Source organism: Pezoporus wallicus, unplaced genomic scaffold (genome assembly GCF_028554395.1).
Source record: "Pezoporus wallicus isolate ANWC-B61680 ecotype Strahan unplaced genomic scaffold, APGP_CSIRO_Pwel_v1 contig_2871, whole genome shotgun sequence".
NCBI lineage: Eukaryota > Metazoa > Chordata > Aves > Psittaciformes > Psittacidae > Pezoporus > Pezoporus wallicus.
This window is the reverse complement of record NW_026640775.1, coordinates 1873148-1896041: the sequence shown is the minus strand read 5'-3', so window position 1 is coordinate 1896041 and position 22894 is coordinate 1873148. Positions and strand designations below refer to the sequence as shown.

Genomic DNA, 22894 nt, shown 5'->3' with positions numbered 1-22894 from the left:
GTTTGTGCATTCTCTATTCTAAATTGGCCTTGTGCCTCTCTCTCTTTTGCTATTTTCATTTTACTAACCAGTATAGGAAATGTAACCTCAAGTTACCGATTTTCATGTTTCTCAGGGCAGTGTTTCACTGCTCTCTGCATCCTCCATTCCCCTAACAGTTTAAATTCTTTTTCTTGAAGACATATATAATCCCATATTGTACTGTACCCTAAATTCAAAATTCTCCAAGCACTGAAATTCAGTCAGCAAGATAGACTCATTGTGATTTATTGGTAGCTTTGATTGATATGGTAGGAGTGGTCGAAAAGGGAACAATTTGCAGTCTGCCCTTTATGCTACCTGTGTGGCATAGGATGGAAGTGTTCTTACACCCCTCGAAAGTGCCATTGCCTCACCTGTCCTGACCTGCCACATTTGTGAAAGTATCATGGATCATTACTGTATTTTCAGTAATGTTGCAGCTGAACTGATAATAGCTCCAGATGAGGCTTCTTCTGTTTTTTTCTCTGGAAGCCTTCAATAGATATGCATGTAATGAGCATGCACCAATCTCATACGTACCTCAGCATCTCATATGTGACTATATTGGATCAATTCCCCAGGGATACGTAAGTCTCCAGTAGTCACTTTTTCTCATTTCTTTCATAATCCATTTTTAATTGAGATCACTGACTGTATAAGCCTTCAGAGGCCCTGCAAGTTTTAGTCCCCTGAGCAGAAGATCTTTCCATTTCCAGGTGAGACAACAGTGCTCAGTAATAAAGGGTGGGAAATTATATTACCTTGGCAAGCAGAACTCTGTCATCTATGCCACCATCTTTTTGTTGAACTTACCTGTCTACAAGGATCTATGTAAGTTCTTTTTGGTTCTTGTTTTGTCACTAACTCATCTCAGCAGCTTCTTTTTATCTCCCCTAAAAGTTCTTCAGTAACAAATCAAAACTCATGCACTTCGGAATACAATTCAAACCTTGTGTTTCAGAATACAGTGGAAAACCTACTATTGTCAGTGATGATTTGTGGTTTCCAGTAGCATAAATTAGCTTCACTTCTCTTCATGGATCATATTTTCTAAGACTTCTGAGTGGTAGCTCGGCTGTGGCCATACTCCAACCCTTCTGTTTCTTGGGCTGCAGAAATGTGAGCCTTTCAAATATATTTGCTTTTGGTCCTGCCAAAGCCTTTGAGAGCTTCCCTGCTCAGGACAGATGTGTGCCACTGTTGTTGAAAGGGTGCAGCCAAAGGTGGATTTCCATGAGGCTCTGGCTTGGCTGGTTTAGGATGTTTTAACTCCCTACCTATGCTTCTAATCTCTCTCCTAAGCAACTACTCATTGCCACTGTTCTGTTCTTGCATAAGTTTCTAACCTTTGTGAGGCTGTGCTAAAACCAGCATTTAAGTGTTCTGCATTAAAAATAGCCCATTCTTTATGGCAGTGGGAAAAAGAGCTTGGGAGTTTTTTAAGCATGTGTGTCATAGTACTAAAGTTTGTCAGGCCATCACCTCTGCAAACTGGAACCACTTTTATTGTTTGCACTTCAGCTGCTAGTACATGCAGAAGTGGTTTTTGCTTTGTTCTGTCATGTACACACATGGGGAAATGAAGGTTGATGTACTTCTGGTATGTCCTAATTTTTCAGAGTTTATACTTAAAATCCATGTATTCTTTCCACATAGTATTATTAAGTATAGCGTGGTATAATTGGCATATGTTCCTGAAGTCCCTTTCCCTCCAAGTACTTCTATCCCCAGTGCAGGAACAAGAGATGCATGCATTCCTATGATTTGGTTTACTCCCTTTCTGGACAGGGATTTTGCCTGTAGCAGTAGCACAATCTATGTCCCTGTTCCCCAAAGCAACAAATATTTCTTTTCTTTCAGGCACACACCACCAATTCTAAGCGTTCCAGAACACAACAGTATTTTCCTTACTATCCTTCTTTACATACACATATCTTGAGAATTGGATATATGTCTCTGTTCAAGAGAAAATGAGTGAACAGCCTGCAGAGTGCTAACAAATTATCCTTATTATTTTTATCCAAAAATGCATGATTCTTGTCAATAGAAGCTATGCAAAAATGAGTTTTGATAAGTAAGAGAGGTTTGTTTTCACTTGGTTTTCTTACATATTTCTTATATAAGTAGGCTGTCATTAGTAGATTAAAAAAGAATTTTTTTGCTGCTTCACTACTACATTTAAAACCTGTAGCTCTTGGTTAAGCCTGTGACTTAGTGCCAACTTGTTTAGCTTTACCTCACCAAAGGAAAAGCACATAGAGAAAGAGAAGAAGAAATGTAAGATAAACTGAGTGTTAACAGCGCCTCTGTGGTGTCTACAGGGTTTATGGTAAAAAGTATTTAACTGTAATTGTTGGTTTGTATTTTTTTTTTTTGCCATGGTGGGTATGAAACGGCCAGGATTGAGAAAAGAAACAAGCATTTCCAAAGTCACACAACAGCCTGAAAAACCATCTCACAACAGATACAGGAACATTTGAACGATATGGGAGTGCATTTGTGGCTGCTCGTAATAGCCCCTCCAGAATACAAAACTCACTCCCTCATTCTATAGATCGCTGTTTTAGTGGGAATTGTGCCCATTTGAGCAGGTACTGAATTTTGCACAATGTCTTAGAATATTTGAAAGTGAAAGCTCAAGCTGTTATGTTTTAGGCTGAATTTATAGATGAATTTCTATCTAATTTAGAGAATCCTCACCTAGATTAGATGCTTTATATCTTGAATACTTCTGTCGCTTCATCCCTACTTAATTACTTTCATTCTTCCCTAATTGAGTTTAGGGTAATAACTTTGATAACTCAGACACCATCTGGCATGGGAATATAGATTTCACAAGAAGGAAGCAGCAGAATAGCACTTGAAATTCGGCTGTATTTGTTTCCTCTCTCTTTTTAAGAGAAATAGTAAAATCCAGGCATGAAAATACTGTCATTTCACAATTTTCGAAGAAACATGCACCATAACAAATCCAGTGGTGTATAACTACAGAGTGTACTTCAGAATTCCTCACACATTCTCATTCTGTTAAATAAAATAAATAACATGGTTGTAGCTATGCGATTGAGGCTTGAAATGAGGCTTATTTTCACATCTCTTGTGTGCAGCTGATAAAAGCCAGTTGGTTAGATTAGATATACCTGGGCTGCTTGGGGCTGAGTTTGGAAGGCATGAATTGATGAAAATTCATTACATAAGCATTTTACATTGCTTAATCCATAGAGCAGGATCAGCATCAGACTATTATGAGGGATTACAGTCTGCACAGCCACACAGAGGATGAATCTAAAATTTGCAGAAATTTCAAAATGAAGAATGGAATTGGGAAATGCTGGGCTCTGAAATTAAGGCATTAAGGATCTCCAGGACCTGCTTAAGAACCAGGTCCAAAATGCCTGAACAAGAGAAGCATAAAAAGGGGAAAAAAATATCAAAAAGGGAAAAAGCACAACCATGAAATTAAATACATGGTAATTGATATCTAACAGATTTGGAGGTTTTTATATTGTTGGCAGACTTAAAGACTTAAACTGCTTTGTAAGTGCTGTAGTGTAACAGAATGGAACTGATATCACTTTACTTTGATTTGAGCATTTTTTCTTGGGATCTGGAAACCTGTGTGCCCTAACCCGAAGAGTTACACCTCGGGGTGTACTGGGTATGTATCTGTGAAAATAACATGTTTTTCAGCATACAGCTCTCCCTGCAGAGCTTTCTCAAGGGTAATTCCAACAAAAATAAACAAAGAGAGCAGTAATTCAAGTGATTGACTATATACCCTTGCTAGTTTTGTGTGTTTATATATCTGGTATAATACTGTTGTCTTGCAAGTTCTGCTAAAGTTTACCACGGGGTATTTAGTGCTCCTTTAAATGCCCAGCAACACTTATGATTGCGTTAGTAATCATTCCTCAGGCGGAATTGATGGCTCCACCATAGATGTCACAAGTTTGTCACAGGTGCTTGCCCTTACATTTACCTACCTTAGCTGACATATCTGTTGTTACAGAATGTACCTAGCGTAGTAAAGCACAAGTAATTTGAAGAGCAGTAATAAAAAACTGGAATTGCTAGTTCAAAGTGTTCAAGAGTCATAATTCACTATGTCTAAATTACAAGGTTTTAAGAGCTTTGTCTCCTGATTTTTTTTCATTGTGACAGGTCGTGGTTTTTCTCAGCTCTCTCCTGTTGAGATAAAATGAGATTTTACTGCAAAGGAAACAAACCAGCCAAAACCACAGATATTTTCTCATGTAACTTCAAGATTTGACTTTCCAATATATCTAAGATATTGCAAGACTTTAAACACAATTTTAAGAACTGGAAATGCTGAATACAGGCAGCAAATTCCTTGCTCACTGTTACATCTTGTGTGTTTCTTAATGTTCCAAACTGGAGCAAGACTTAATGACTGTCACGTAGCAGTAGACTACTGCTACCCTATGTGGTCTTTGGGCAAGTCTGGAATTTTACTTTCCCTCTTGATTTGATTCAGTCAGATTATTCAGGAGAAGAAAGAAAAGCATTGTCTCGGGGAATTTACAATAAATACTTGTGCTCATCAAATAAGAAACTCAATTGTTTCCGTAGAAGGTACTAATATAAGGTGCTAGTATGAATTTTAAGTATGTACCTGGTGAAGTTACAGTTTCTCAGAACAGGAAAGACTGTCTTTCAGAATATAAGAAATCACATTCAAATGTCCTGCCAAGTGGAATTTTACCATAAGGGACAGAATGCATATTATATACTGACAGAAATATAGGATTTTCTTCAGAGGAGCACATGAAGTTAGAACTGGTACAACTCAATTTCTGTACGATTTTAATGATAGTTAAGAACAGAACAAGGCGTGATATAAAAAAGTAAATTTGATAGTAATAACACAAAAAAGTATTGTTATATTGTCTGCTTCAGTTTTTCCTGGGTGTTTATAACTTGAAAGTAGGGAAGGCTGTATTTTCTTATTTGCTGTAATGGTATGTATTGCAGCTGCCTGGTCTCAGAATGAAAAGGGTGAAGTAAGCAACGTTCTTCTAGCATTCACTCTTCAGCCTTATCTTATATCCGTTCTTAGCAGCTGATTCCTGTCTCTAGATTAATTCAACTTACTATGTACGTAACAGAATATGTAACTGAAAATAATAAGATCCTTCCCTTTGCCTCAAACAAGATGGGAGTAGTTGTGAAGGGGAGCTACTTTTATTTTCTCTCTCTTATTTCCCCCCTCTCCCCATTGTTGTTTCTTTTTTAGCTTGACCTTTAAAGGACTTTTACAGTTGCAGCATTTTTTTGTGTAGCTGATCTATTGTTTGGGTTTCTTTTTCCCCCGTGTCTGATTGTTCTTTAGGCATAAGGTTTGTTGATTCATGTTTTTTTATATGAAACAGTTTTGGCCAAGTCTCCATCTATTTCGCTTAGACTTCAAGATAACAAAAGATTTTTCAGATGATAGAAATAAACCTATAATTACAGTAACAAAGGAAGATGGGTAGGTATTTTAAGTCTATCAACAGCAAGAAAGGGTAATTGCAAAACTGTAATTGACCACTACACACAACCCATTTACTCCTAAACACAACGAATTTTTCTAAATGTCTCCACCTTCACCTTCCCTTTAGCCCAACATGAAAACTTATCGTAGACATCAATTAGTTCATAGTATAAGTCACTGTAGAAAGGCTATCGCTGTCAGCTCTGATCAAAGGCTACTTAACTTCTTAAATTGCTATACTGTAGTATTTCATTTGTACTTATTAAAGAGGTCTCCCACACTGTATTGTACTTTTGAGAGAAATTCCTGGAGGTAATGAAAACTTAGAAAACAAGAGATCTTGTTGAAAAAGAAAAAAAAAAAAGAGAACGTGTTTATTTAAATACATACAGATCCTATTAATATTGAGCACTGCTGCCCGGATTGAGTAAAGCAAATCTATTTTAGAATAGTAAGTAAACATGTCAGTGGAACTTCACCTCAGTGTCATCTTGCACAAGTGTAGGCATATTCTTTAGGATCCTTATGTAGGATCCTAAACATACATTAAGATGTTTCTGTGCACTGGAGCAGAAATTTCAATTAGTCTCACAGATATACCTCATCTATTACAAGACAAAATCTTTGTAGGCAGAACATCTAAATCTTCTTGTAAGTTGATGATATTTAACCCTAGTAAACTCGTGGCTGCTCAGAAAGGGAAATTTCCATTTGCTTGCTACCCAGGAAGCTTGGCAGGTTTGTGATGGGGCACAGGGGATATGGCCCACATTCTGACCTACCACAGAGCAGCACTGTGTACGTTTATGGTACAACATAAAAATGACTAACAACACCATGTTGTATGCATGCAGAATATCATGAAATATTAGCCTATGCTTGTTTTCATCAAAGTCACTGAGTTTTGCCTTTGAATCACTTGAAATAGGATTACATTTCTGATATGCTGTCTTCACTTTTGTAACAAAACAGGAGAATCATACAGAGGAACTTCCCCATGTTTTATAGGAAATCTAGGTCACCAGTTAAAATGAAATGGGTATCTACCTGATATATCTGATATAAAATTAATTCAGTACATGCCTATTTGTTTGTAGAGGGGGCATCTCTAATGTATTAAAGCTAAACGTTTTTTAAAGAGGTAAGTGTTAAGTAAGTCAATGCAAAAAAGAGGTTCCATATTACATGTCAATGGAGTCTAGTTACCAAAACTATATATTGTAGTCCTGGGGTGGATATCTGGCCACAATTAAGCTAATTCTGAAGCCGCTGTTAATCTCCATGGGATTTCATGAGAATTAAGACTACATTTTCTACTTTGTTTTAATTTCACTACTCCGTCTATGTATACTATGGGATTTGGAGATTTTAAGTAGAAAAGTAGTATTTTATCAAACACAATATATCAGCCAGCTGTGGCTTTCTATTTGGAAAACATGGTGAAATAAGAAAATGTGAAAATCTATTTAAGATTCTACCAAACTGAATGGACAACTCATTGTTGTTTGATGTAGTTGTAACTTCTGCAGATAATCTAACTAGTTGCTTTTAGTTAATTTGTGAAATGTTGTTCTAGCGTTAGGGTTTTTTTAAATATATGACTTATTTTTCTATCTACTATCTTAAAATGCTTTGTGTTTCATTTCTGATGTCATAGCCATGACAAGTAAGCTACCATCTGCATCACTGCTGTGATGTTTCTTTTCTCTGCCAAGTGTATTAGAAATTTTGCTGTATATATAGTACATGACGATCTGTTATGACATATTTCTTCATGAGGAGGGTGGGAAACTAACTCATGAGTTATTTTATCACTTGTCATCGGTGAAGATAAATGTCATAACACTGATCAGCCCTCATGTGTTCTGAATGTGCTGTTATTTGCATTTTCCCCTCACTGTTCTTCAGGACTGAAGTGGCTGAAATGACAGGTGCAGCAAATGAAAAGGGCTGAGAATGTGTGGGGAAAATAGAAGACTCAATACTGAAAGATATTAATATCTTATGCACTGCTATGTCATCAGTGAAGTAACACTGATGTATTTCATAACATATTAAACTAGAAGTATAAACTTGAAATATTTCTGTCTGCATGCGTAATGTTCAGGTACATTTAGAAAGAAGAGAAACCATTGTTTTAAAAATTGGTTCTTTGCTACTTGCCTTTAGATATATCCATGCTCATATCTGTTGCTGGTGGTTAGAGCTCTGTAAGATCTGAAGGTTCTTACAGATGTGGTTCCTGCTAAGGAAGAAATTGTGTGGTGCAGAATTTGGATTTTTTTTATTTACTTACTCATTTATCCTTGAACAATCTTTGATGCTCAGTCAGTATTCAGGCAATCTCCTTTTTCAGCAGCATCAATCAAAATACTAGTGCATGGTTCTCTGGTGGCATCTCTCTGCCAAGGGAGATTAAGGGATGTACATACAAGCTTTCCAGCAGGCTTCAGTAGCACCAACCAGCCTGAACTAATACAGCATTTCTGTATATGTGTTGAAAATTAACTTTTGAGATTGTGTGTAGCAGTGCTATGAGGTGATTTCTAGCATTACACATCAATTTTGCTATAGGTGAATTTTAAACTACCACTTAGGAGCCTAAATGCTGTCTTTCAGAGGGGCTGACCACCTGCATTCCCTTAGACCATCCATGTTTAACCAAAGCCAGACTCAATCATCTTTTCCTTTATTATTCATTGTTGTTTGATAAAAAGCATTCAGGTCTGTTAATAGTAAGCCTGTGAGGGACTGTGGTACAGTAGCTACATGGGAGCAGGTAGTTGTGTTATGGATTCCGTAAAGATCTTCCCAATTCTTTGCACATTTCCTTATCCCTAAAGTAAATGTGCATATGAATTCCTTTGATATTAAGCATATCTGGGCATGCCTTGTGTGTCATATAATTGTGGAGAATTGCGCACATGAATGTAATGTACCCATTGTGTGTGTTTAAATGTATTCTTGATACTATAGTTAACTGGGGTGGGAAGGCTATGACCGGTGACCAAGAATCACATTCAGGAAACGAAGTTTTTATCTGGAGAAAGGGAGATAAGAAAAGGCTAAACAGGGAACCACGTAAAGATACTCCTTTGGAGGAGAGGGCCACATCTGGAGGTCACTAGGATTAATGGGCTGAATCTGTCCACTGGAGTTTCAGCATGTCTTTTAAGGGCACCAGGCTGGCTTGTCACAGAGCAGTTGTTACACATTTTTTGAGGTTGTAAGGAAACTTAGGTAAATGTTATGAGGAATATGCAAAACTCTGTCTTATTATTATTAGAGATATTCTGGAAGAAATGAATGATTGCATTTTTCCTGTTATGCAGGGGTAGGACTTTTTTTTGCTCTAGCTAGTAGATGTCAGTGTGTGTAAGTGCGTTTCTTCTGAATGGTTGGCCTGATGAGGGTAAGGAAGGATATGCAAAGCAGACTCTCTTGCCCAGGTTCCCCAAATCCAAGTGCTGTACAATCAGGAAATGCATTATAGCATCTATTGTTGCTTCAGCAGGGAAAGCATGCTTTACATATGCAAATACTGCTCAGAAGTTTAACTTAATAATTATCAGCTGGAGACTCTATTGATGAGCAGCTGAGGCTAATCATCAGCAACAATCTGAATTAACTACTACTAGGCTTTGATTGAGCACACTTGTCTCATGCTTGTGGTTACTGTGGCAGTTGTAGAAACCTATAGGTATTTTTATAATCTTTCCTAAGCTTATAGATAGATATTTCTTGTACTTTCTGTACTCTTAAAAAAACTATTAAATGCTGTATTTTAGACTTTTTCCCTTCCTATCTCTTCCACAGTGTTTTACTGAGCAGGAGCCAACGTAGAAGAGTTTCATTCTTTTACATCCCACTGCCATGAATGACAGTCACAGTACTGTGTACAACCGCAGGGATCCATCTGGGCACATGCTTTACCTTAAAGAGCTTGTAATGGCTGCCTGCTATTGATTATGTATCCTGCTTTACTGGGGCCTCAGAAGTTACCTTAACACCAAGCTCACACCTGGACATAGAGAAATCTCTGGGCATAAGATATCCAGATGCTTAATGAGAAAAGAGGTACAGCTACTCCATAGGAAATCTTCAAATTAAGAGGATCCCATTGTCTTCCCTCCCACTCTTACTCTACACCAGGGAGATTCAGCTGGCTACAAATACTAACCCCGCAGATATCATTCATATGCCTTTTCCTAAGTGTGCCTTATTATTCACATCACACTCCTACAGTCCCTCCACAGCTTCCCTTCTAATTATTCCCTGCTTGCCCATTCCTATGAATAACCAGTGGCATTCACCCATATTCTGCCATTTAAGGCAGTTAGTAGTCCATCCTACTATGAATTAGATTTCTCATTTTCCAGGAGGTGCCACAATTTATTTAAATTCATCTGGATTATAACTCTGAAGATTTATAATTGAGTTGCAGAAGGTTTCAGCTTTGGGGAAGAGACACCCACTAGACAGTGCTTTGTCTCTACTGCTTTAGTGGAGGTTGTAGAGGGGAATGCTTCAGGGCAGAAGCAATCAGACTATCTCAAACCAGCTCCATTGGTGGTGTAAACAGTTGGATGCTTTGCACTGCAGAAGGTAAGAAATGTTGCATAACCCTTTGGGTCAGCTAAGCTGTGGGAATGGTGACCTCTAACTGAATGATAATGTCTGCAACTGATCTAAAAGGGGTCATTTATTTGTGCCCCTAAGTGACCACTGCTAATTGTGATGTGGTTGGTTGTGACAAAAAGTCATTGCTAAGTGATGGCTGGTCATGGGCTCTGTAGAGAAGTGCTTCTGCCAAAAATGCTGTAGGCACCACCTCTGAGCCTGGCTAGGGTGGTCAAGGACAGGAGGGGTATTAACCCTCCTCTCCTGTTACCAGATTGCCTGCAGTATATTTGCGGAGTGTTGTAGGAGTTTTCCTACAATACCCTTTTGGTGTCTGAACATTTTAGTCTTGTGAGTTGTCACATGAGTCTTTACCTGCATGCAGAGTTTTTTTGGAAAAAAGGATAGATAATATCCCTCTAGCTTTGTGGAGAAAGAGCTTTCTTTTCTCCTCCACCTCCCCTACTTCCCTAACTGCTACAGAAAAAAAATCAGCCAAAAAATCAGCATCTTTACAGGAATGAGGCTTGGAGAAAATAACAATTCATCAAGAGCACAGATGGCTTATTTAGAATCTAATAGGTATTAAACCATTATTTTCCCCAAGCTTTACTCCTGATATTGATAACGTGTTATCTTTGCCAAGTTCTCCTCTGATAGCATGTTCTGTTTGTCAAGCCAAGTCCCTGATAAAATCTTATTTTCACTCAGTGCTTACTCTGATAAGACATTATTTTCTTACATCTCCACTCCCAGTGGAAAGGAGGCAAACGTTATTTTTAGTCATTTTCTGGGGGAGGCGTATATTTTGCCAAGGCAGTGCAAAGCAGGGAAAGAAAGAATGAGAAGACAAGAAAAAGAAAAGTCATTGTGTTCTAGACAAGGGAATGTGCAAATCATTTAAGACTTTGTTTTAAATTTGGTAATAAGCTAACGTTCATCACATTAGCTAATAAGCTGATATTTCATTTGAAAAAAAACCCAAGCTATTAAAAAGAGCAGCATCCATTTTCGGGAAAGATGTATGATATGTTTAGATTTCCTTTCCCTCTTTCTTCCTGTATTCTGTTGCTACGTGCTTTTGCTTTACCTAGAGTCTTTCACTGTTTACCATCCCTATTATTCCTGTTAGAAGTACCAGAATTATGTACACTCAGACAACACATAAACAGCTTTCTGCAGCTATGCAATGGGATGCATCATTGGCAGTACAGTGGCTAACTCCGAGACACAACCCCTTCCTCATCTTGTGTGCAGAGCAAATGCAACAATGGGGAGAGTGGTTCTTGGATCACTCTGTTTAGTTAATTAAAGAGACTTGAAGGTGTGTTGTGAACAAGGCAGAGGAGAGTAGAAAGAAAAGGGACAACTTTGTAGTTTATGAAGTCAAATCGGCCCTGGATAATTGTTTCTGTCTCTACTACTGAGTTCATAACACGTAGTTCATGACTACATGATGTTCATAAAACAAAGCTATTAAAAGTGTCTGCTATTTTTCCCCATCTTCTGTGTTTTCAGCTTGCAGACTCTTGCAGTACAGAAACCTTAAGGATATATTGTTACATACGCAGATGATGAGGTCTGTCCTTTGAGCAAATGAAGTGCCAAAAAGGTGCTTATTTGTTGAAACACTGCATCAGAACTCAGTTGTGCATTCCAGCCTAGTATTTTCTTTTGGTCTTAATGACTCCAAAGTTCCCTGCCCTGCCTGTAAGGAGAGACTAATAGCACCACATTTCCCTCGAATAACTTAGAAGAATAAGTCACTGATCCTTGTGCAGCGTTCAGGTGTTATAGTGACGAGCATCATAGGCCAATAAGGGAATAAATAAGTCCTTTTGCAGAGCAGGGTATGTGTGGTCACAAACTGAATGATGAGCTGAAAAAAGCACCATCCACCCTGTGCACTCAGTGATGCCAGGCTTCTCTGGAAAGAAAGTGGTGATCATGCAATTAATGATCCTGTCATTATGCATAAGGGAATGACTGCAGGTTTTCCCTTCACCCCTCCCTTCTACACAGGTTCAACTTCACTCCTGAGCTCTCTTCCTCCTTCCCGATTCCTGAGCAGCGTAGGTCCAGGGAATGGTAGTTGTGCTCAGTTCATCACGTTGTCTCCGCTGTTCCTTCCTCCTCAGGAGAGAATTCCTCACACTATTCCACTGCTCCACCATGGGGTCTCTCACTGGAGAGTCCTCCATGAACTTTTCCAACTTCAATCCCTCCCACAGGCTGCAGTTCTTCATGAGCTGCTCCAGTGTGGGTCCCTTCCATTGTGTCACAAGTCCTGCAGCAAACCTGCTCCTCTCTCCGTGGGGCCACAGGTCCTGCCAGGAGCCTGCCCCAGCACATGTTTCCCATGGGATCACAGCCTCCTTCAGGCATCCCCCTGCTCTAACATGGGGTCTTCTGTGGGCTGCAAGTGAATATGTGCTCCAGCATGGACTCTATGGGCTGCAGGGGACATCCTGCCTCACCATGGGCTGCACCACAGGCTGCAGGGGACTCTGCTGCATTGCCTGGAGCACCTCATCCCCCTCTTCGTGACCAGCTTTAGGGTCTGCAGAGCTATTCCTCGCTTGTTCTGCTTGGCCTTGGCCAGCGGTGGGTCTGTCTTGGAGCCAGCTGACATTGGCTCTATTGGACACAGAGGAAGCTTGTAACAGCTTCTCACCGAAGCAATCCCTGTAGGCTCCCAGCTATGAAGACCTTGCCACTTTGCAAACATAATGTTCTGTGGGTGTAGGGTTTTTCTCTGTGATACGTTTAATTTCCAAATCCACTGAATATAGGCGGCTGTCTTGTTCAAGGGCAGTAGGAAGGTATTTGCCTGTGTATGTATATTGCAGTAGGCAAGGTATCTGCCTGTGTATGTATATTGCAGTAGGCAATAATGTGATGCTTGAAGTAAGGCTGGCCTGCAGTGGAAATTAATGGTTCAGGTTTGGGTTGAATAAAACATGTTAGCATGTGCGTAACTACCATTAGTAGCAGTGGAAGTAAACAAAGATTTAGCACTTAAAGGACAAGCTGAAGGGCCTAAGTGCAATTACTGTTGCCTAAGTCTAAGGCTGATGGTTGATGGGCATCTGGTGTGGAAACAGTCCTTACAATGAACATGTAATTTAGCACATATGCTATCCGTGCCAAATCCCAAGAAGGGCTTAATACTTATTATTATAAAATAATACTTATTATATATAAATAAGCTGATGGGAGCAGCTTTTCTGTTAGAGCTGAGGAAATATGTTTGAGCAGTATGAAATGTTTGGTTGCCATTTCTTGCACTGTTTCTGTCTAGTGGGCATCAGCCTTCAGTGTGCTCACTGTAACATCTTTCAATGGCACAACTTTCTACCACTGAAACTTGGAAACATAAGCTTATAATTGCCTCATGTCACGTTAGAATGAAGAAGTTCTGTGTTCACAGATCTGTAGTAAATTGCTTAGACTATATTCCACTATTACGATGGTTATTTGGGGAAGGTTTTCTACTTCCAGCTGAGATCACACTTCAGTGATTCAGAAAAAGGTGTCAGAGAAAAAAAAATACTTTAGTGAATGTGGGAATAGTCACCTTGGGATGCCTTAGCACCTACTCTTGGAGGTATATATCTTAAAGTTCCAAACTGTTAACAAAAAGGATTTCATTCATAGCTGCCTGTAAAACCAGTACCTACCAAAGCATCCAACTGAGCAGAAGTGCATAGAGTACTAAGGTTTTAGATGATTAAAGCTGAGCTAGAGCTCCAAAGGAAAAGGAATAGTTTATTTGCTTACACAGAGCTTTAATGTCTCCATAGTCCTGACCGCAGTCTTCTTATTTTTCTTTTCCCTTGGGGTCCATGGAGTTTTCTACAATGATCTGTATTGGTAAAAAAGTAATTGGAATGAACTTCAAATGATTTTGCTCTTGGCCTTAACAGAGGGAAATTCGTGAGGGTAGTTGCCTGCTATCCCAGTTCTTTCTGCAGAATGTTGGCTTTTGGTTAAAATTGTTATACTGATAGTCCTCAAAGCGTGCAGTGATAATGTGAATTTTCAAATGTGAACACGTGTGAAATGGGGGAGTGGTGTTTTCCTGTGTCTGTAGTCAGACAGACTGAAATACTATCCGGAGCAGCATAACTTGCTCTTATCTCAGATGCAGCCTAGAGTTCACTGTCATCAGTTAATTCATTATAAAGGCATTACATGCTATTAGATAGGATGAATAATATCTAAACCACATAGAAATATCTAGAACTTATAAAAAGGCCAAAACCAAGTGGTTTGCACTTATAAGAGCAAAAGAAATGGAAAAAAATAAGGAAAAATAGCACCCAACATGCTACATAAATTTTCCTGTCTCGATTAGTTCTTATCAAAATTTTAAGCATTTGAGTTCAGAGGAGGGTCATCTGAGAAACTTGGTATCCCTGCCTCTGTACTTGTCTTCTCCTCTGAATCTGGGTGAAATTCTCTTTCCTACACTCTGCTTCTTTCTCCCTTATTCACCTCTGCAGTTAACCTTTGGCTGAACTTTTTTTCTCTGTGGGTCTTCCCCAGCAAGCTTACAATGCCGCTGAGTCCTTTTCAGGACTATCACCTCTCCAAGTTTGGTAACTACAAAACAAGAAACTTGATGTTAATATTTATGTTTTATGTTTTGTATGTAAGAAAATTCCACTGTCCTTTCAATTAAATTACGCTGGTTTGCTTTCTGTAGGCTTTATTTCTTCTAGTGTCTTAAGGTGCTCTGCTTAAGTAATGTTTAGTGAAGTCTCTTGCCTTAAACAGAGGTGACTCCACATTTGCAGAAGCATTCAATAATCCATAGAATTCATAACTTGCATATTATCAAGCTTTCTGAATTGTTGTACCGACTGTGATGATAAGTCATTGACTGCTGTCAACCATGAAATAATTATTCAGGTTTGGGTTTTGTTTTGTGGACAAGGGAATTTCACAGATCATTTTTATTTCTTTGGTACAGTTGTATTAGCACAAAGAGTCTGAAGTAAAAGGCTTGAAAATCACACACAAAAAAATAAATCCAAGACTTTCAAGGCCCAAAATTAAGCCCAAATGAAGAATAAAAATTTGTAGCTTTTTTATTATTTATTGCACCATTCAAAATTATACTAGTTGCTTCAGAGCACAGCAATGTTTCTTGAAGTGATCCTGGGAGATCTTCTGTCCTGAAGTCATTCAGACCTCGTTATGTGTTATGTTACTTCATTTTGATTTAGATTGGTTAAAAAGTGTCTAGATATCAGCTCAGAGCACTCTGCCAGTTACTTGAAACTATGAAATTCAAGTGCAGTGCAGTCAGTTTAACTCTTATACCAAGCAGCACGCACAGTCAAGTATTAGTGGTCCCTTACATGAGCTCACTTACTTACTCCTTTTTCAAAGATGGGGTGACAAGAGTAAGAAGAGATAAATGACATCTGTGTCATACTGGATATTCACCAAGTAGGGAATGAAATCTTTGACTAGATTTGCATTGTAATTGTATGTCTGATGGTAATGCAGATTGTTTGGTGTATGGGTAAGTAGGGGTGCTTGTTTTCTTTCTATCTGAGAGTATCTACACAATATACTCTTGCTGTCCAGGAATGGGAATGCAATATAATCACATCCAAATGAGTTTTATTCTTTCTAGCAGCTGAGAAATAACACAATTTCAGTTCCATGGCTTCCAAGCTGGATGGAGAAAGATAATTCTGCATTTTATTTCACTTCTAATTATAGCATAGTTCTGTCCTTAATGTTGACATTTCTCTATTTTTGCACTCATGATTTTCATGCTCTTCAAATCTGTCATTTAATTTTTAATAACTATTTGCTTGAGCATTCATGTTCCAAAATACCAGTGGCCAAACTTCAGAATCCGACTTGAGACATTTTTGAAGCTCAGATTTATCTATAAGCTTTGCTAATACTAAAAATAAATAAATTAGATTTTTATTTTCTGGAAAAAAGTCTGCAAACAAATGCAAGATAGTCTATCCAAATGGTGCATTAAAACAGGATAGCTATTTATATAGATAACAGGAAGTATGTATGCTGGTATACCTCAATGATGGGAATTAACATTGTGGTTTTGATTTCTATAGCTGTTTTTTTCATGAGCTCAGTTTGGTAGAGTGCTCACCATTCATGTAAATGTGAAACAATGGAAGAGAGCAAGCAATGAGCAGTTCATTATAGCAGGGAGATAGTTTTGAGTCAGAAGTTGAGAAAAGAAGTACTTTTTTTGATAAGTAGAACTGCTAAACAATAACTGTGATTTCCATTTTCTGGACCACTCAGGCTGGTGTTTATTTGATAAAGCCAAAGGAACTCTCTGCATGAAAAAAAAATATTTAATAGCAAACTTTTAATGTAAGCAGGTAGAAAGTTATTTCAGAGAAATGCCTTAGTATATGATACTCACCTATCTTCACTTTAAAGAAATGTCTTGTTGATTATGACACTGTAGATAACTCTTCCCATATTTTGCTTTGTTTCAATTTCATTTCAGTTGAACATTTTAAACCAGTAGTTTAGTTTGAGGGTTTGTTACCACCCATCCAGCATTTCTGGTCTGTGTAAAGTTATATGAAAATATGTCTCCTTTGAGAACACATCAGTTGCGTTCCTATTTACTCCCTTATGGTTTGGCAGCAGTAATGTACTGTGAGGTGATGGCAGACTGTGCTGCAATTGTTGTCTTTGGTTATGGAATTTGGGTTTAAGTTATCTTTTTCTTTTTTATACTTTATTTCTAGCTCAGTATTTAATGCTGTTTTGCAAAATGAAGATAACTTTTTAGTTAAATGTGCTGGATTGAACCATTGTGATTTTTTGTTAAATTCCCTTGTTGTCTTTTTCAGCCAAAATACTTTCCAGAATTTGACCTACATGTATATTGAATGTTTCTGTCCTTCAGAGCCTCTCATTTCTCAGCAAGCACATAATACTGTGCTGCTGAATAAAAACCATCTGCTCCTCACATGTGAATCAACTGGGGCCACTGTTTGGCACAAAATGGTAACCAAAATGCTGTAGCTTGACTGTGAAAGAAATGGGGAATAGGAAAATTATTTTGTCTTGCATACATTTCTAAAATATATGTAGCTGTATAGTAATTGCTTTCATATTAAATTCTTCTAGTCTTGACTGTCTTCCCAGACCAGAGACTGGCAGGCAGCCCTGTCCAGAACAAAAGAAACACATGCTTATCTTTTAGCGTGGTTTTAAAAATAACACGACTTGGAGCTCATAGAACTTTAACATTTGTCCAAGTTTACCGTGGTCTTAAGCATTGCCTTGAAGTGTCAATTCTATACAAAATGTGGCTGGATTTGAAACACATCCCTGCCTCACAATGCTGGCATTAAAGGAAAACGCAGCTTCAACTATATTCTGACAGAAGCGCTCCATTTCCTCCTCTTGCAGATGGGAAGCCAGTGTCACTGTCTCCACTTGAATCCCAGCCCCACAGTCCTCGGTACATGGCGTCAAGCCAGCGGGAGCGCGAGAGCTTGGAAGTCCGCATGCGGGAGGTGGAGGAGGAGAACCGCGTGCTTCGCAAGCAGCTCAGCCTGGCACAGAGTCGCAGCCCCTCACACCACCGCGGCAATCACTCCAAAACCTACTCCATGGAAGAGGGGACAGGCGACAGCGAGAGCCTGCGGGCTGGCATTGTGGCAGGGAACAGCTCTGAATGTGGGCAGCAACCAGCAGTGGAAAAATGTGAGGTAAGTAAACAAAAGGAACCTGCCAGAAACAAAGCTTCTTAGATTTGATCCTTCAAGGACATTGCAGATCCCTATCTCCTTCCCTCTAAAGCCTTCTGCTCAGAAACCAGACTCTTTGGGGACTGCTGAGTGCAACTTTTTAGATAATTTTTAATTATTCTTTAAAAAAAACCCAACTTTAAAACATTTAATCATCTGAATAACTTTTGAGTTACTAGTTGATCAGAGTGTTTTGTCTTTTTCATTCTTGTGTTCCCAAACCTGATGTGAAAATCAAAGCCTTGTTCCAAGCTGACTTCAATACAGCTGTGCTGATAAAACCTGTGGCAAACTGACCCCGTGCATTTCTAAATGAAAGCGCCACAGTGCTTTCAAAAACCTTATTCCTTTGTTTGTGTATCTGTGCTAGAAGAGTTCAGGGTTTACCATTAATTAAATTGTGGCTTATGGAGCCAGCCTGTGATTTTGAGTCACTTACAGTAGTATTTCTGGATGCTACTGTGGAATGACCTGCTTTGTGTGAGCTATGCGGAAGAGGTGTGGTTAGCTGCAGAGAAGAGGAAGTCAGTTTCTAAGAAGGTTTGGGATTTTTCTCTGGTTTGGTTTTACCCATTTTATGCCAGTAGTTTTGTGGATGTCATCCAGCTATGTAGTTGTCAGTTATGTGAATGATGACAGTTCCGAATATGGATAGATCGAAAGCAGGAAGCCTTGCTTAAAGGCCTTGTGCCAATCCCAGCTGGTGAAGACATCAAAAATAACTTCCTCCATTTATTTCTACAAAAAGGGTAATACTGTATCACCTTTTATCTTGCTTTCTGACACTGGGAAGATAAAAGCTAAAAGAAAGTAAGTGGGAGAGAAAAAGATGTCCTAATTATCTCTTTAAGTAAAGTCTATTTAATGGGCAAATATCCAGTATTGTCTAAGAATGAATTATTGCTTTCCACTTAGACATCTTTGTCCAGCAGTGTGGAAGAAAAGAACCAATGTTATTTTAAGGACAGGGAAAAGGAGGTTTTTCATTTTCCCTCTTCCTAATAATGAGGGTCTGATTTTCTGCCCTGTGAGCATTTTGGCATTTATTTTAATGAGGAAAGTTCAGACCATCAATAAACAAACTTCACTTTTCACTTATTTTCATGCCAAGCAGCAATGAACTGAATTTCAGTTTTTGGTTTTTCAATGTACCTACCAATCTGGGACACAAAAATAGCGGCTTAAAGGGGGAATAGTTTAAGTGGCCTTTCAGTTTATAATGTGTTTTTCCAATAAAATTGCTTGCACTGTAGGGTTTAGGATTGTGCTGAAGGCAATGGTTATATAAAACATGAAACCTCACTTTATTTGCTATGCCCCTATCTTACCACACACTATTTTCATAACAAAATAGCTTTTTCTTAAGGAATTCACTCAGTAATTCAGTAACAGCAATGGAAGTTAAAATTAAACTTCCTTATTATCAGATCTGCTGGGGTCTCATCTTTTATCCTACTACTGTAGATTCTGGTTCCGTGTTTATGTGAATGGTATCTGGACTGCATTCACCCTGTGTTTCAGTGCTTCAAAGGTGTGAACTAGATTTTTTTTAGCTTCTGACTCTGGAATATGTCACAGCAAGGGTCAACAGCTTGGGAAGAAAAAGACAAGGTACCTGAGAAAAAGACTGGGGATGTGGGGGAGAAGAAGAGAGCTGGAAGTATGGTGTTTCATTGAGTCAGTTCTTTGAGAATCACTGAAGGTAATTTCAGAATTAATTTGGGATGGTCTTTAGTGATGATTAAAGCATTTACAAATGCATTTACAATGAATGGACATTAAATCTCTGATAAAGCATAATCTGTGGGATAATAATTTTGATCTATATCAAATAGTAGTGGGTTTGTTGCATTCCAACCACTGCTTCCTACTCTATTGCATCACAGGAGAGCTGTTCTGATGTTATAAAATGGACCAGCATTATACTGCAAGACAAAAAATCAGTTCCAAACAGGGCCTTCTCACTGGAGGGAGCAGATCCTGGTCATGCTTTCCCAGCAGGAGACAATTTTAACACAAGCTTGAAGTATAAGTAAGGGAGTCCTTACACAAATGTAAGCACAAATAACGGGCTTCAGGAGACCATAACGCTGATGGAAGCTGACAGAATCATTTGACTCTCCTATGATGTTAGCCCAGTATCTTTCCAGCTTATGCCTCCATAAACTGGACATCTAGTTTGAATTAAGTGTGCATTTATAAATATTTTAAAAAGAGATTATATATTAGAAAATGGTTCATTAGCAGCATAGCATTTAGTAGATGAACAGAATACTTAACATCTGAAGCATTTTTTACAGGCATATTTGTATTGTCACTAATCTTAACTGCTTTGCTCAATAGTTTTAAGTGTGTAGTACTCCAGAACCACAAAGACCAGGGCCCCACCAACTCCAACACTGTAACACAGGAAAAGCAGATGTTACCTGCCTCTGGGAACCATTTGTAGCATATTTACATTTTTGTAACATGCTTTTAATATCTCTTAATCACATTTAATGATTATTTATAAAGGATTAAGTAACTGCAATGGAAGCCCTGGCTAGTGCTACTGGAAAATTATTAGAGTATGAAATGCTTTACCAAAGATTATTTTCAGCTATAAGAACTAATTGCAGTTTGTTAAGCTCATTATTTCACCATTCTAAAAAGTAGCCTGAGGAGGAAAAAAAATAACATCTGTTTATCTAGGCACCTTATACTCCTCATCACTATGGGATCTTGGGTATTTTCTTTCCATTAATATTACCCCAGAACAGACTTATATTAAATACTGCTCTCAGAAACAGTTTTTCTACACTGGTCTCTAGTGGCTAAATAAATGGTTCCTAAACTATGTTAGCATGCACCTTGGTGCTATTTATTTAAACTCCCTTTCCTGAAGAAGTTTAACTTCCTTAAGTGCCTTGCAGTGCCTTTGCCTGAGTGCTCCCTAAATTATTTAAAGCCAAAAATAGTTCTGTTTGTGTTCCTGATCCCCAACCTGTAGGAAGAACAGCATGATTAACTTCCACAGTGTTTTGATTATCTATTCATATCTGTATGTATAAACAGAGGGAGAATTCGTTGAGTCTGGAAAGCAAAAAGTATCATCATTTAATCTGTTGTTGCAATGAGTTCCATTGTCTAGAGGCAGCTCCAGTGAATGGCCTGTGTCCAGACTTCTTGCAACATCTATTAGTGATGAACATATCTATCATTCAGTTGAAAAAGAGCATTGTAGGAGGCTAGGCACTTTCAAGGAGCTCAGTTTAGTCCTGCAGTGACTTTTGAATGTCTAGGCTAGAGTTAGACAACTGGAACTGTCATGGGCTGTAGACAGTGAGGAGCAAGTGCAGCATGCAGAGCCTTGGTGTGAGAAGTTTGGAGGGTCATGTTGAACCAACAAGACAGGCTGCTTCCATGTTTTGGAAGGTATCTTCACTCCTAGGTGTTGCAGTCATCAAGTCTGGAACTTGCGTGAATCACAGTGCAGTGGGATGGAGGGACAGTCTTCTAGCCATCTCCAGATGGAAAATGAGGATTTTGAGAGAGCTGTGATGTTGCTGACCATTTTATAATCCGGGACCTAAAGCTTACAGTAGGATACTCAGGAGAATGTAAGTTCTTTGAAGTGCTTCCTTCTTCCAGCCACTGTTGCCCTATCTTGCTAGGATTTGCCTATAACCAATCTGCTCTCTCTCCAAACACGTATTTGGAACAAGCATGGAGAAAACTGGAAAAAAAAGTTCCTTTCATTAGGATGCAAACGTGTCCAGACAGTTCAGGTTGATGACCTCATGTTAACTTCCCTGTTTGACAGTTAAAAAGTGAGGGAGAGGAAAGCGAATCAAGAAAAGGAGAGGAACAGACAGAGTCTTGCAGCATGCTGCAGGCTAAAACTTGGGGGAAAAAAAGGACTAGGTTTTTATTCTCTGAGGATTATTGCTTTTACTTGTGGCTGATTGCAGGCAAGTGTACAAGTGATGCGTAGTATCAAACACCGCAGAGAGGCTGAGTAGAAGGTGTATGGATGCCTGTGTCTTTGAACTGCAAAAGGACATAAAGAAGAGCCGCAAGTGCTGTCTCCTCTCTGTGCTGTGGCTGGAACAGCATGCAAAACAGCAACACCTGCTAGAAGACAGTGAGGAAAGCATGCTTTTAATTTTGAAACAGACTGATTTAGGAAAAGGAGAACAGATGTGGGTAAGTTGTTGACTGAATAAACTCTGATTTTGAGGAGAGTTTGAAGATGGAGTGAGAGTTTGCAAGGAGAGCTTTTCTGGCAAGTAGAGGTAGTGTAAGATGTTAACAGTGCCATTCTGTCAAAACCCATAAAATGTTTGTGTCTGGTCCAGTGTCTTCAGGTGAAGTGTTTAAAGCAGGGATGAGACTATTCTCAGTTAATTTGGGTTTAATTGGCGTTAAGGGAAGGATCTTAGATCTTCCAAAAGCCTGAGAAAGACGAGGTGGCAAACAGAGAGGAGGCAGTGTGTGCAGGGTCAGGAACCAGTGCACCTATGCCCGTACGTATGGTACAAAACACTGCTGCAATAAAAGGCGTTAATAAGCAGTGTCTGTTCTCCCATACTTTTATCACAAGAGAGAAACACAATCTTTTTGCCAAGTGCTGAGGCGTGCTCAACTCCAGTTGGCTTTAACACAAATTTGAAGTGCTGAATACCTCACAGAGCTGTTGCCAAAGTGTACTGCAGTAGCTTTTCTTTCTCACACCTCTCTGGACAGGCAGTTGCCTTATTAATTCAAGTCCTCTTAAAACCTCACATTTTCAATGTGCCTCAGCTTGTGAGGCACACTATGGCTGGAGGCAGCTGCAATGTTCATGGGGAGGTTGCACAATGGCACAGCCACTTGACATGATTCAAATTGTGCCCTGTACCAGGCAGTGTTAATGGTTGGGGTATGGACTCTTTAGACGTGCCTAACTCATTCCACCTTCTGTTTAAATCTGCTTCTGTAACAAGCCAGACTTTGGGAATCTATGTGAGGAGAC

The 22894-nt window shown here is 38.9% G+C and overlaps 1 protein-coding gene across 5 annotated transcripts in view; it reads left to right on the top strand.

The window, feature by feature from the left end:
- The window catches only part of LARGE1 (LARGE xylosyl- and glucuronyltransferase 1), a 278062-nt gene that overhangs the window by 118240 nt on the left and 136928 nt on the right, over window positions 1-22894 (top strand). For all 5 annotated transcript variants that reach the window (XR_008973630.1, XM_057420472.1, XM_057420469.1 and 2 more), the window contains one exon: window positions 17561-17862. Coding sequence is in view for 4 of the 5 variants with exons in the window: in XM_057420472.1 (XP_057276455.1) it covers window positions 17561-17862 (302 nt within the window). In the remaining variant the exon portion in view is untranslated. The remainder of the gene's footprint in view (window positions 1-17560; window positions 17863-22894) is intronic.